At 39.6% G+C, this 13,778-nt stretch overlaps 1 protein-coding gene across 6 annotated transcripts in view; it reads left to right on the top strand.

The window, feature by feature from the left end:
* GBF1 (golgi brefeldin A resistant guanine nucleotide exchange factor 1) overlaps nucleotides 1–13,778 on the top strand; it is a 107,192-nt gene that overhangs the window by 68,742 nt on the left and 24,672 nt on the right. For 2 of the 6 annotated variants that reach the window (XM_050305697.1, XM_050305696.1), the window contains exons 7-16: nucleotides 177–237; nucleotides 1,884–1,938; nucleotides 3,346–3,444; nucleotides 4,749–4,784; nucleotides 8,291–8,426; nucleotides 10,899–11,128; nucleotides 11,606–11,774; nucleotides 11,964–12,175; nucleotides 12,856–12,954; nucleotides 13,342–13,536. In XM_050305697.1, coding sequence (XP_050161654.1) covers nucleotides 177–237; nucleotides 1,884–1,938; nucleotides 3,346–3,444; nucleotides 4,749–4,784; nucleotides 8,291–8,426; nucleotides 10,899–11,128; nucleotides 11,606–11,774; nucleotides 11,964–12,175; nucleotides 12,856–12,954; nucleotides 13,342–13,536 — 1,292 coding nt within the window. The remainder of the gene's footprint in view (nucleotides 1–176; nucleotides 238–1,883; nucleotides 1,939–3,345; nucleotides 3,445–4,748; nucleotides 4,785–8,290; nucleotides 8,427–10,898; nucleotides 11,129–11,605; nucleotides 11,775–11,963; nucleotides 12,176–12,855; nucleotides 12,955–13,341; nucleotides 13,537–13,778) is intronic. The other 4 variants (XM_050305701.1, XM_050305700.1, XM_050305698.1 and 1 more) reach the window with 3 other exon arrangements.

Raw genomic sequence — 13,778 nt, 5'->3', positions numbered from 1 at the left:
TGTGGCGCCACCGTGTGATGCTGTGACCATTTGCAGCAATGCGGTGTTGGAGCTGGTTTTAATAAATTTGCCGTAATCTCTGTAAACAAGACTCGGAGGGGAGTCTGCTTGAAGAAGCCTCTTGATAATATCACACTGAGTAATGACACCTGTGTTATTTGTTTTTGTCTTCGCAGAGTTATTGAGAAAATCTGCAGAGCACACTCTGGTCGACATGGTGCAGCTGCTCTTCACAAGGTAAACCTGCTTGTGTTTGCCTCAGCATTGCCAAGATGGCCCTCTAAGGACAGAAGGATTCCACACTTCCACTTAAGGGCCCTCAGAAAAATCATCCAAAATGGTCATTATTTAGAGGTGGAAGGGGATGAAGGATTTGGCACTTTTCTCTTGGGGTGACCCTGTCAGACTGCAGGGACACAGAGGTAGAGAAGGTTGCCTGGTTTGAGGTGTCCTTTGAGGAGAGATGGACAGCCAAGTAATGAAGAGCTTTAGGATAGAGAACCAGTTTGAGGACAGAGAATGCAAACTTCACTGAAAAAAAAGTGCTCTAAAAAATATAGCTCTCTTCAGCAGAGAGAATAGAAGTGGTGTTGAATAGCCACATGTTATTTCAAGCTGAGAGCTTTGACCTCACATATCAAAGAGAATTTTAAACTCTTGAAATTGTGCATCCTGAACAAATGGTCTGCCCTTTTCAGCACCCTTCAGGTCATTAAGATTACTTTTTTTAAACTCAAAACTGTTTCTCCAAATAGTGAAGTAATCATAGACTTTCTCTGGGTATTGTAAAAAGGAAATGTGCAGATGCAGAAATACTTCTAGGAGAAAAGGATTGTAGTAAAACTGGCAGCTTCTCAGAGTCGTATCCTGTTTTTTTCCCATTGTCACACTCGATTCCAATGGGATCTCAGGTTTTTTTCTCCTCTGTGCACCCTGTGTCGTGCAGTGCACTGGATGAAGGTGGGGCAGAGTCAGAATTGATTTCATCAAAGAGGAGAGACCACATTACTTTTTCTCAAAATACATATGTGAATTTTACTTGGTGCTTATTCATTACTTACTGTGTATCCTCTCCTCTTTCCTTCTTGGTAAGTCTTGGAGACACCACCACTATCTGTGCCTGTGGACAGGGATAGAGAAGCAAGGCAGAGGCAGCAACTGCAGGGGTGGTTTGGTCATCTTGCTTTCCAGAAAAAGAAACAGCCAAAGCTGTGCTCTAAGGCTTTTTTCCCCCTCAGCAAGTAAAGATAGAATTGTAGTAAAGGAACAGAAGGGAAAGCAGAGTGTGTGGAGTTGTAGAGCTGTAAGAGCTGTCACTTGGTCACATATCTGAGGGCAGTCTGCATCATTCTGAGATGGGAACTGCTTATCTCAGAGCATTCAGCTTAAACTTACATCCACTGTGCATCACAATTGTGTTTATGTGATAAAGAACAGAAGACAACTACTGAGGTTTCTACAAACTCAAAGAAAATAATTTCCACGACTAGTAATAACATGTACACTGCAAGAGTCCTGCTGTGTATGACACTGGCTCAGCAGTTGTTTGTAGCAGCATCAGAGAAACCTGTTATGAACAAATGTAATTAGACCACTGCTGAAAACACACACTGAAGGAAATAAACTGTACTTATATGACATGAAAATCAATATAGAAAAACTGCCATTAGTAGTAATAGCATGTAAAGCACCTCTCATCTAGACTTGTGTGTGTTTTTTTACCCTCAGCAGTTTTTATCAGTTAAACAAATTAGGAGCATCTCTTTTTGTGGAGAAGACCTAAGTTTGTTTTCTAGTGTCTACTGGAAAGACCAGCCTGTTTCTTTCCCCTTCTTGTTAACCCAAGTAAACTTACATATTTTGGCTTGTTCTTTATATTTCAGGTTGCCTCAGTTTAAAGAAGAGCCTAAAAGCTACATGGGAACGAACATGAAGAAGGTAAGACTCAGCACTGTGTTGACTGTTCTGCTCATGTCTTGGGCTTGTGCTCCTCTCTATATTGTTTGTTTTCACACTTGTATTTCTTTGTTCCTGCAAGTCCCTAGTTCACTGAAAAGGCATGTTTAACTGCATAAATGGACATAGCTTCATTAATTCTGTAGGATTAAGCCCAGTAGCAAATCTTATTAATGATATTGCTGCCTAAGTGAGACAGTCTGGATTCTGGGAACAGCCATCAGCTCCTCTGGGCTAGAAAACCCCAGCAAATTATGGGACCTGATGGTGACATTAACTGGTTATTTGCTGTCTTCTGCTCTCTCTCCAGCTTCTTTCTCTTTATTCTTCATTCACTGCAGGTCTAATACTGAGCTCTCAGGATATATTTGTCCAGTTCCTTGTGTATAGAAAGAAAACTTTTTGAGGCTGGTGAAACAGCACGAAAGCATTATGAAATTGGGCTATTGCAGAAAAAGCTTTGGTGGATTGCACTACATTGTGTAGTGAAAACCTTAGTTCACATGGTCAGTGTCATCTATTAGCAGCCAAATCGAAGTAGATTCTCTTTTTTATCTTCCTTTCCCTAAATGCACCATTTTCTGGCACATTATAATGCCGCAATCTTACTCAGTACAGTGAGGTTTTTAGCAGCTGGATTCAGTGTTTCAAATACCATGATGTGACCTTATATGATTATTAATGTAATAATTTCTCAGGTGGAGGGAGGTCCTCTTGAGGAACCTCCATATCTACTTCTATATTCTTTATCCTCCATATGAAGAATGTCAATAAAGGTAAAGGATTCTACTATTGAGAGCAACAGGAGGGGAAGAAGAGTGCTAGAGAAGAAATAACTGTCTGAACTTAATGCTGAATATACTTTTTATAACTCTCACCCTGTTTTTATTTTAATGAGTTGAGAAAAGGGGCAACATGGGTAAATGTACATTTTAGAGCCAGTACAGCAGTGTTTTGAGAGATTGAATGCTTGGCTGTAGGAATCTGAAATGAGCCTGGGGCTTTACTTCCTGTATAGTGACCTAATGACTGCTTGTTTTCCCTTGCTGTGGGAGAACGGTCACAAGATTTGTGGTGATGGTAGGCTGGCCTAAGGAAAGCTAAAAGAAATCAGGCTAATGCACTTGCAGGTATTAGACTTTGTCATGGTCTGTGCACAGGTGTAAAGTGAAGGTGACTGGATCTAGGAAGGCTACGCTACTCTTACCGAGCAATGGCTGCTCCCAGCTCGGTTAAGTGATGCTCTGTTGTGTCCTGTGCAGTTCCTTGTACTGTCTCTTTGCTGTGCATGCCAGGAGTCTGCCCTGCAGCCTTGCACTCTGCCAGGTTATTCTTCTCTTTGGGTTTATTTTGCTTTGTTTAAACCATGCATTTGCCTATCTTTCACAGATTTCTTCATGTCTCCTCAACAAACTGGAGCTAAGTAGTGGGGAACAGCCCAAAGCCCTGAACCAATTAGAGAGGGTATTGCTCTTTAAGAACCTGAAGGTCTCTCTCTCCCTTCTCCCTTCTTACCTTACTCCCCTCTTCCTTCTCTTGTAAACACCACTTGAGAGATAGTTACGTTGTGTGCAGCAAATCTCCCTCCACTCATTTGACACAGCATGGCTTTTGGGGACAGTGCATGCCGTGGTTGCTTTGCAGTGTTGTGGCTGCAGCTGGGGCAGGCTTGGGAGGGAGAGATCCTTGTTTTACTGCAGCATTCAGTGTCTTGGTGAGTGCCACTTAGGATACCCTCATGGCATCCTCTGTAGAAGTGGGAGGGCATGGGTGAGATTTGACAGTGAAAAACTGAAGAAAAGAAACACGAAAAGTGTAGACTGGTCGCTGAAGTCTCAAGTGTTGTGTGTCCTAGCTGTTCATCTTGGTTATAGATGTAACAAATACACCTGAGGAGTCTTTTGACCCAGCATGCCTGAAAAGTTTTTACTCAAGGTGATTCTCTGAGCTTTGTTACTTGGTATAGAGTCACAGAGTTCAATGCTCTCTAAAGCTTTTTTGAAAAAAAAAACTGCTGTCCATTTTCAACATCTTAGGCCATGTTTCTGCTGAAATTACTTTGTTTCCCAACACAGTATTTGTTAATGGGGGCTGAACAGATTTACAAAATGTGTTAGTCCCTGCTAATTCCCCTAAAAAATACTTCTAAGGAAGTACTGTAGGCCTGCAGATTATTTGGTTTGGACCAGTCATAGAAACCCTGAAAAACTTAACTTAGATGAGACTCTTCTCAGTTTTCCATGTTGGTTCATAAACTTAATGTAGCTTTAGTTCTTGTCTGCCATTAATGTTATGTGGTCCAAACAGAGTTGAACAGAATATTTAGAAATACCATTCTTTGTCCTGTGTCTAGGACAAAATAGTTATCCAAACAGCAAAGTTTTTGAAAAGACAGTGGCTGAAGACATGCAGAGTTATGCAGAAGAAAATACTTCAAAATGTTTCCCTTTGCAGTAGAACATTGGGGTCTGCAGTGGTCAGGAGGAACCTAAACTCTGGGTTTTCACAGATTTTGAGGGTGGACTATGTTCATAGTTGCCTAAGATGCATAAATGTATTTCACCAAATAACCTTCATTAGTTATTGCAGTACAGGTAGGTAAGTAAGTGAGATGACTGGACTGCATCGGTGTCTCCAGGACTTGGATCGTGGACTGCGTTCTCTCTGCATGCTTTTGTGTCTTGAACGCTACTTGGTGTGCTGACCAGTTCCATGCTGCATCTAGAATGAGCTCATGTTTTAGTATAATCACTTTAATTACTAATCATTGGCCCCTGCCCTTTTCTCTTGAGGCTTACAGTATCTTATGGAAAAACAAACGAGTACAGGTAAGGTGACTTGTAGAAAAATGAGATTCACAGACCCTTTAAAAAGAATCTTGTAGTATTACATTTTTCTTCACCTTCCTGGACCTTAGATAGGGTTTTATTGTTAAAACCTCATCTATCAAAGGAAGCATTTGAAATCTTCTGATTTTTTTTTGTCTAAAATTTTGTGTACATTTCTTTATCAAAAGGTAACTCAGACAAATGTAATTGAATCTGTATTGAGTTCCAAGATGAAAGAACAATAGCTCTGAGCTCCCTCTATACTGATTTCTAAAGAATATTTTTTGAAATACTAACTTCAGGTAGTTTTTACTGTCAAAAGTACAAGCTTAATCTAATCTCAAGGACATTGATAATTAGAAAACTAATTCAAGTATAATATCACTGAGCATTGGAGAGGGAAGGAGAGTTTTAGATTATGTTTAAGATTCAGGATATGTTAGTGATCTATTAAATGCTATTTAGCTGCTACATTTAGTCAAGAAGGCAACCTTGGCTTTAAAATCTCAACCTGTTAATAATACAACCACTCTTTCCAGTGAAATCAGGAAATGCCTTGAAAATTAAGGTAAAAAGTGCTTTAGAAATAGTTCCTTTAGTGAAATGCAAACCATAGAGTCGTTTTGTACATTTTTTGTACAAGTGTTAAAAGCAAGGAGTCACGGGATTGTTACCTTTCAATTCAAAACAAAATTCAGAAAGAAAGATGTTACTTTGCTGTCCTTTGATACATGCATTGTTTTAGAATTCCCAAACTCAGTGTTTGTTTGTTAAAACAGCATATAGCCTCTTGACGATGAAACATTTCCATTAAGCATTTCTGTTTGCTTTTTCAAATTTTTTAGACCTATGCAATAGTTGGCTACAATGGAGCAAAAGAAGATAGCAAAACTAAAAAAAAAAAAAGGAGGGAGGGCAAAATTATATGGGAGGCAGTCCTAGGTGATCCTAGTAGGTAATTCTAATAAAAGGATACTTGTTTCTGTAGATTGTGGAGTACTGGATGGTGTGAGATGGAGAAGAGCTATTGGTTAATCTCACCTTCCTCCTCCCTCACAAAACACCCCTGATCAATCAATCCCCAAAAACACAACAACAAAAAAACCCAAAAAAACAAAATAAAAAACCACCCACACCTAAAAAGCTCCAATAAACTTAGAATCCAGTCTAAATCCTTTGTACTTTGATTAAATTCTTTAAAAAATCAAGTGTGTCTTCTTGCGTGCCTGAAAAAATGGTTTCCCATCTATGTGAAGTTGTTGTGACTCAGTCTCTGAAAGATGGCACAGGGTCATCAAGATGATGACAGATGGGCCTTTATCTCATGAACCTCAAGAGGAGGAATCTTGAGAGGTAAACAGGACAATCACTAAGGGTCAATTTTGCGTCTGAGAAGAAGTGCTTTTTTGAAAGAACTAGTGTTGAACTGAGATGGTATTTGGTGTTGTGTGGAGGGGGAGATTAGAAATACTAATTAAATTGTCTACTTGAATCTTCTAATAGAATGGTCCAAAAGTTACATGTTTCTCAGGAACATGACTTGAGGGTAAAAGGAGTGATGCCAGCATGGGTAGCCCATATCAGTATCTTGGCTCCATTTTGCTGATTCAATTTTGCATCCTGCTGCAAGTAACGTTTAACCTGGCAAATAATGACAACAGGATTTAGTAGCTAGAAGCAAAGTCTTTCTTTTGTTTGGAAATTCTGTGAAAGAGACTTTAATGGGTTTAACACCTAATGCTGCCACGTTTTCTTCCTACTTGAAGTAGTTTGGTACAATGAACCGTAAGTCTTCAAATCTTATAAGTTCCTGAAAAAAAAAAAAAAAGGCTATTTCTAGCATAGTTGGTAGGTAAAACTATCTAATCTAATTTGCAGGTTAAGCCTTTAATGAATTAATATTTAAGGCTCAGAGAGATTTTAGAAATTGCCAAGAATCAAACACATATTTTATATACCTCTATGAAGTAGTAAATAGGAAAGATGAGAAAGCTGACAATTTTTATGTGACAAGATTCTGATCCATAAGCATTGTAAAACATTTTGAAATCTACCAAATTTTATTTTTAGCTGTGTGCTTGTCACATGAGTGTTTGTCAGAAGATGTGATTTAGAAGAAGCTTGTTGCTGCAAAATTTGGAAGAAATAACAAGCAGCAAAGTAATTCTGAATCTGTTCATTAACACACTCAAGGAAACTGTAGCATAGCTATAACTTGGGGATTAGTCATCAAACAAATACAGTTTGTGGTGCAAAGAAAAGTTACACAAATGGTTTACTGCACTGGGACATAACATTTTCACAAGCTTTGTTTAAATGAGAAGAATTACAGGCCAAGGCCACATAAAACAAGTTAGAATTCTACCTGGAAAATGGAAAGTGAAGGAAAAACAGTAGTGGATCCTAGAAGGTTTATTGGCATTTAAGAGAAGTAGTAGCTGAAAGGAGGCAAGTTGCAGGAAAAGGAAGATACTAAGGAATATAGCTGTCTTCTATATAATTTAAATCTGATTCTAGGAATATAAGAAATAAGAAATATTATAGCCTAAAATAAAACGTAACGGTGATAAATTTACAGAGTAGAATACCAAACAGGGACTGGTACTTGCCATTACCTTTAAGCATGTAAATAAATATCATACTGTTTTAGGAACTTCTGGAGCATCTGCATGCCTGAAATAACAGCACACTGCAGCAATTGCCACACAGTCTGCACTTGCTCCTGCTTAGTGATTGTTTGTCCAATCAAAGATCTGCATGCAAACTGGAAGTAGGATCCTGGTCAAGAAGGATGCCAAGAGTTAGGTTAGATTTAGATCTGAAGAACAGTAATGGTGGAAGGCGGGTGAAAGCAGAATAAGGTTTGTTTCTAGGCTGGTATTGGCAATGTGACTTGCATCAGCAGCCAGTGAAGTGTTAGCAAAATACTTGTTAGTAGTGAAGGATACCTGGAGGAAAGTGAATGTGGCATTGATACAAAGATGAAGAGTGAATGAGGCAAGAAATCGGTGACAGAGCTGCAGACTGCAGTGTGGTGCAGTGGGTGCTTGGGCTTCATTTCTTATCTTGATATATAGATGGTGAAATTTTAGTTGAGTGTCAAACCTAATTTAAATATGTTAATTGATGCCCTTTAGAAGTCTGGAAGCTTTGGCACAAGCAAAGAGATTTGGGATGTACCTGTAGTTCCAAGAGAATTCTTTATCCTGATTCAAAGCTGGGAGGTATTGATAGGGAATAGGAAGTGCTGTCATAATTGAACTGTTAAGTATATATTATAGCAGAGTAACTGCAGTAAATTGTCCCTTGATTCAACCATGGACATGGCTAATATGTAGGTAGTCAGGGGCTGGTTTGCATGATTTTGAGGTGCTGATTTAATTGTGTGATATATTTAATGCTGTTGCCTGACTTTGAGGGTTTTGAGATAGCCTTTGTGGGTTGGCTTGGGTATTCCATTATATTATGTAGTTTTGCAATCATTCTTAATGATTATTGGTTTTCAGTTGAAAATGAGAGCTGGAGGAATGAGTGAATCATCAAAATGGAAAAAGCAGAAGAGATCACCAAGGCCTCCTCGACATGTAACTAAGGTCTCTCCTGCAACAGAACAGTCAGCAAGCAATACTAGTAATACCACAGGTAAGTTGAAATCTGTTTCAAGAGACCAGACAGCATCAGTCCTAGAGCTTTTTTTGAATCTGTTTTTATTTAATTTCTCTTAACATGTTGTTTTGCATTAGTTTTTTTCCTATTAGTTCTCAGTGACTGTAGCAATAAAGCATATAATAGCTTTTAAGGTCCAGGAAAAAGTGTTTTTGGGAAATGGAATACATATTGATGGAGGAAGGCATGGTCCTACGGATAACTTGACAGCATTTATCTGCCTTCAGCATACCTCATGAGGGTAGTTTGTACAAAAGGGAATGGGCACCTGGAGAGGTGGCTGAGGTTTTGGACTGCTGTGTGGTGAGAGTTAGAGGATGCAGCAAGATATGTGGAAGAGACTGAGAACTGGAATGCTGGCAACAGGAGACCTAAGGACAACTAGCGACAGGACGAGAACATAGCGTTAAGCCACTCCACAGCAAGTTTAGGTTAGATATGAGGAACAATTTCTTCACAGAAAGGGTGATTAAACATTGAAATGGACTGCCCAGGCAGTTGGTGAAGTTGCTGTCCCTGGAGCTGTTTATGGAAAAAACTGGATGTGGCCCTTAGTGCCATGGTCTAGTTCGACATGGTTTTGTTCAATCAGACTTGATGATCTTGGAGGTCTTTTCCAGCCTAATCGATTCTGTGATTCTGTAAGGGAAATGGAGCTGAGGAGGTTTCCTTTAACAGGATATTGCTAACTTAAGTAGCATGTTCCTTCCTGTGTTCCCAAAGTGTTTACAAAAGGGTGTGAGTGTGGTGCTAAAGTGGGAGGAGCAAAGTGTGACTGGGGAAAACACAAAGGTAGAACTAAGGGATGTGCAGAATCTTAGGTGTCAAAGATGGGAGAATGAACAGATCTCTCACGACAGATGTAAAGAGTGAAACTGCACACACACAGTCCATGTGAATAAAGGCCACACTCATTAAGAGACAGGGAAATAGGGGTTGTGCTTATGACTCTTATGGTAAGGAGGCTTGAAAAGTTATATAGGGAAAAACCCAGAGGGAACAGCAAAAGTACGCGAAAGGGAATTGTGTGCAGGAAACTAATGGGTATATGCCTGAATCCTTATTCATGTGCTTTGATTCAGCCTGCAGTTATGATACCCTGTGTGACTAGTGCTGTGAGCTTAAGGATGTAATGTTGGGGGCTTCCATATCTTATTGTTGTGTAGGAATAGACTAAATAGTTATAACTTCGTAAACTTTGCTCTGGATAAATGAGTCTCTCTGACTGCAAAGTACTCTGTCTCTTATGCACTCTACAGTTTGATGGTCAGACATAAACATTACCAGTGAAAGAAAGCAGACAGGAAAATAGAACCAATGGCTGTGTAAAAGGCCTAGTTCTGACACTTATTCTGTCATAGGAAACTATGGAGTGTGAAAGATCCAAAGTTTGTTTTTACACTGTTGCATGATTGGTGACAACTGAGGAAATAATAAATATGTTCAAATTGCCTGTAACTCAGAACATCGATGCAGATGAGAACTTATCTCTGCATAAATCATCATTGTATTTAAATTTTCAAATAGGTATTAAAATCTGTCAAAGAGCATTACAACTCCTGTAACATTTCAGAGGGGAAGTCGAATTGTTTTACAAAACATGTCATTAACCTTGTAGTGTTAGGTAATACATTAATGGTGCTTTTTAAGCCACAATCCTGGCTTAGCAGGTGAAGAAGAAAAGACTGCAAAATTGGTCATACATTTCTTAAAAATCGAGTGACAGTCTGCTACTTATTCAAACCATTTCCAAAAATCAAGTCAGTGATAAAACACCACTGTGCAAAACTATACACATTTCATGTGTAAATTCATAACTCTGGTTTATGCCTTTATTGCTGTGCTCTGCACTATATCTTCTCTTTTTTAAATATTTGAGTTTTAAATATTTTTTTAAGTTCTCCTCAGAACAGTGAGAGCTCCAAATATGTCAGTTTCTTCAAAAGGAAAACTTAGATTCTTGGAGCATTGCCTCATATTTAGAAATAGTAAAAATTTTTCACTGCTCCATTTCAGACCCATTTTAATTCTGTTGCAATTTCCTTTGTTTAGGTAGAATTAAAGAAGTGGGTTCTGCCATAGATTCAAGTTAAAATTCTCACTTTGAAGGAAAGTACTGGAGTAGTTTCGAATTCTGTCTTAGTTATGTAAATCCTCTGTACCCTTTAGCAAACTATATGAGTTACCTTACTTGCTGAGTCTGGTAAACTCCAACTATTGTGTTTTAATTTGGAGAACTGCTGGTATCTCACCTGTTCATCTGTTTAATTCATTAATGCTGAGCAAAATAGATCTTAGTTTATCTGTGTGCTCAACATTAGTGCATAACTGAGACCATTTGTACTGGGAAGTAGTATAAAAGTAATTCTTTTTTAATGTATTTAATGCATGAATTTGTCGCTGACGGACAGAGAAATAGTGATCCTCTTTGCTTCTGTTTCTCATCAGGAAGTGGAGTTGCTTTCATAGATGCTCCTTCACCCAGCTCTTCTGGAAGCTCTGAAAATGTTTCATCTGCAGTCAGCCCTGTTACAGACAGTGGTTTGGAGCTGTCCTCACAGGCAACCTCCAAGGAAGACCTGACAGACTTGGATCAAGTCACTTCTTTGGGACTTAATGCAGGAATGCCTTCAAATGAGGCCAAAGTCACTGAAAATCAAAATCATCCTGAACTCCAGGTATGTGGTTATAACTTATGAAGAAAAGTTTCAACTCCCTTCATAATCACTTCTCTCCACAACAGTAATACTGTTGAGAAAATGGATTAGAGCTGCAGATACTTTGAATGATAAAATTGCTAGGAAGGCATAAACAGAAGTACTGTGCTGAAATTAAAGCAAGCCAAATTCTAACCTCAGGGCAGTAAGAACTGATAGGTTATAGGAGTATTTTTAAAGTCAAGTCCTTAGTCTCACAACCTATAGTTATGTAAAACAGGTAAGAACTAGATGTAAGTGAAAGGTAGAGAGGATTGCAGATTATCTAGAGGCTCTCTTTTCTCTTAAATTTTATCTGATCTTCTTCCATTAGTGACCTGTGTTGTTGTAATAGTTCCAAATTAAGTGTAAACGTATAAGCTGTTGTGGTTTTTTTTTAACTTTAGTGCTTGCTAACTCTTGTTTTGCATCTTCCTCACATGACTGATCTCAATGAAGAATGAAAGTCTGAGGGAGGAGAAGATTCAGTCAGCCTCTGTCGAGTCTATCCCCGAGGTCCTAGAGGAGTGCACATCTGTAGCAGAACATTCTGACTCTGCTTCAGTTCATGACATGGACTATGTAAATCCCCGGGGAGTACGTTTTACTCAGTCTTCCCAGAAAGAAGGTAAGAGGTGGGCAGTGCTGCTAAAGTCCTGTCTCCTTTCCGCTGTTCTATTCTGTTTCACTTTGTGCTAAGAGGGTGATAAGTTCCAATTCCTCAGTGGGTCTATAACAATTCAATTTTTAACACTTGCTAAGCATTTGAAAAAAGCAAACCCGAAGTTAAGACTGCTAATCTCTCCTTTTCCTTTAGGAGCAGCTCTGGTCCCGTATGGGTTACCGTGTATTAGAGAATTGTTCCGCTTTCTCATCTCCCTCACCAACCCTCACGACCGCCACAACTCTGAGGTGATGATCCACATGGGGCTGCAGTTGCTAACTGTTGCCCTGGAGTCAGCACCCATTGCAAACTGCCAGTCCCTCTTGGGACTTGTGAAGGAGGAGTTGTGCCGGCACCTATTTCAAGTGAGTCTGGCTCATGTAAACTTGGCATATGGCACTGGGCAGTCAGATACTAATTTGCATCAAATAGTTTATTGGAATTTAGTATTATGAGGTTTGGCAGGTCTCAGTCTTCAAAAAAGCTCTCTGCTGCACTGCAGTGAGAGTTCTGAATTGCACCAAGTAGTACTGCTGCAAAGCCAGAGAGGTTGTCATGTACTATTTTGTGCAGACCAGGTCCAAGAAGGATGAAGGTGACTTGAACAAACTGTTACTGTGGGATAACACAGTGTTTTGATATAATTGGTTTTGAGGTAATTATGGGTGGAAGTTACCAGTTTAATTGTAGGCAGAACCTTTGTAGTACCAAGCTGTTAATTGCACAGGGACCATCTCAGAGGCAGGTTCTCTCCCAAGTTCTTTTACCGCTAACACATTCTGTGGACTTGGCAAAAGAACAAAGTTGTAGTAGGAAAAGTTGTTACCACATGCAGAAGAGAATTAAGCATATTCATCCTCACTAGCAAAAAGTGAGACCAGGAGGTTGAACAAGGGGTTGTTTTTTGAAATACTGTTGCTGTGGGAGGCAATGCATGAATCTCTGGTCAATTGCAGGTGATACCTGCAGTGTTACGGTACTGCCACTTATAGCACATGATGACTTGCCTTTGTAGTTTTTAAAGGGTTTTTTGTTTCTTGTTCAGCTGCTGAGTGTTGAGCGGCTCAATCTGTACGCAGCTTCCCTCAGGTTGTGCTTTCTTCTCTTTGAGAGCATGAGAGAGCATCTGAAATTCCAGCTGGAGGTGAGTTTTTTGAATATCACTGGGTGCCCGGTAATAGTTTGTTGGCCTTCAGTTGAATGCCTATAGGTAGGCAGTAAGATACTGTCTAAGAGTCAGTTTACTTTTGCTTATGGATAGGCTGTATAGGCCATTTTTTTTGGATAAACAAAAGTCTTTGAGACTGGTGTACTGTGCTGCCTGCCTTCATACTGGTTTTTTTAGAATGGGAAATCCAGGTGCGCCCAATGGTAGAACTGTTTGAAACTTTTTACAACCTCCTTCAGAATGAGACATCATTAAAGATGTGGGAAGATGAAGCTTAAATCTCTTTGGGTAGTCCTCAAAGCTATTCACTGCCCTGCTTTCTTTTTTCTTTCCTTAAACTGAGCTGCCCTGTGTTTCTGCCAGATGTATATCAAGAAGCTGATGGAAATAATCACTGTGGAAAACCCAAAGATGCCCTATGAAATGAAGGAGATGGCTTTGGAAGCCATCGTTCAGCTGTGGAGGATTCCCAGCTTTGTGACCGAGCTGTACATTAACTATGACTGTGACTACTACTGCGCCAACCTCTTCGAGGAGCTCACCAAGCTGCTCTCCAAGGTGCTGAACTGTGGCCGGGGCAGGGAGGGGCAGCCTCAGGGCAAGGGTGAGCGCAGAGGCAGGACTTAAGAATGAGGGTGGTCCAAAGATCCAGGAAGAGTAGACTGTAGGGATGAACAAGGCCATTTAACATTTGGAAGCAGAAGAGAAAAGAATAGCCGTGATGCTTTAATAATGTCAGAGCAAATAAACTATTAATTATGTGCTAGAAAGCTTAGGGTAGAAAGCTTAAGGTGTTCTAT

Source organism: Myiozetetes cayanensis, unplaced genomic scaffold (assembly GCF_022539395.1).
Source record: "Myiozetetes cayanensis isolate MyiCay16 unplaced genomic scaffold, myiCay2020 scf10, whole genome shotgun sequence".
In the NCBI taxonomy this organism is placed as follows: Eukaryota; Metazoa; Chordata; class Aves; order Passeriformes; family Tyrannidae; genus Myiozetetes; species Myiozetetes cayanensis.
The sequence above is the reverse complement of the archived record's forward strand: the minus strand, read 5'-3'. Positions and strand labels throughout refer to the sequence as shown.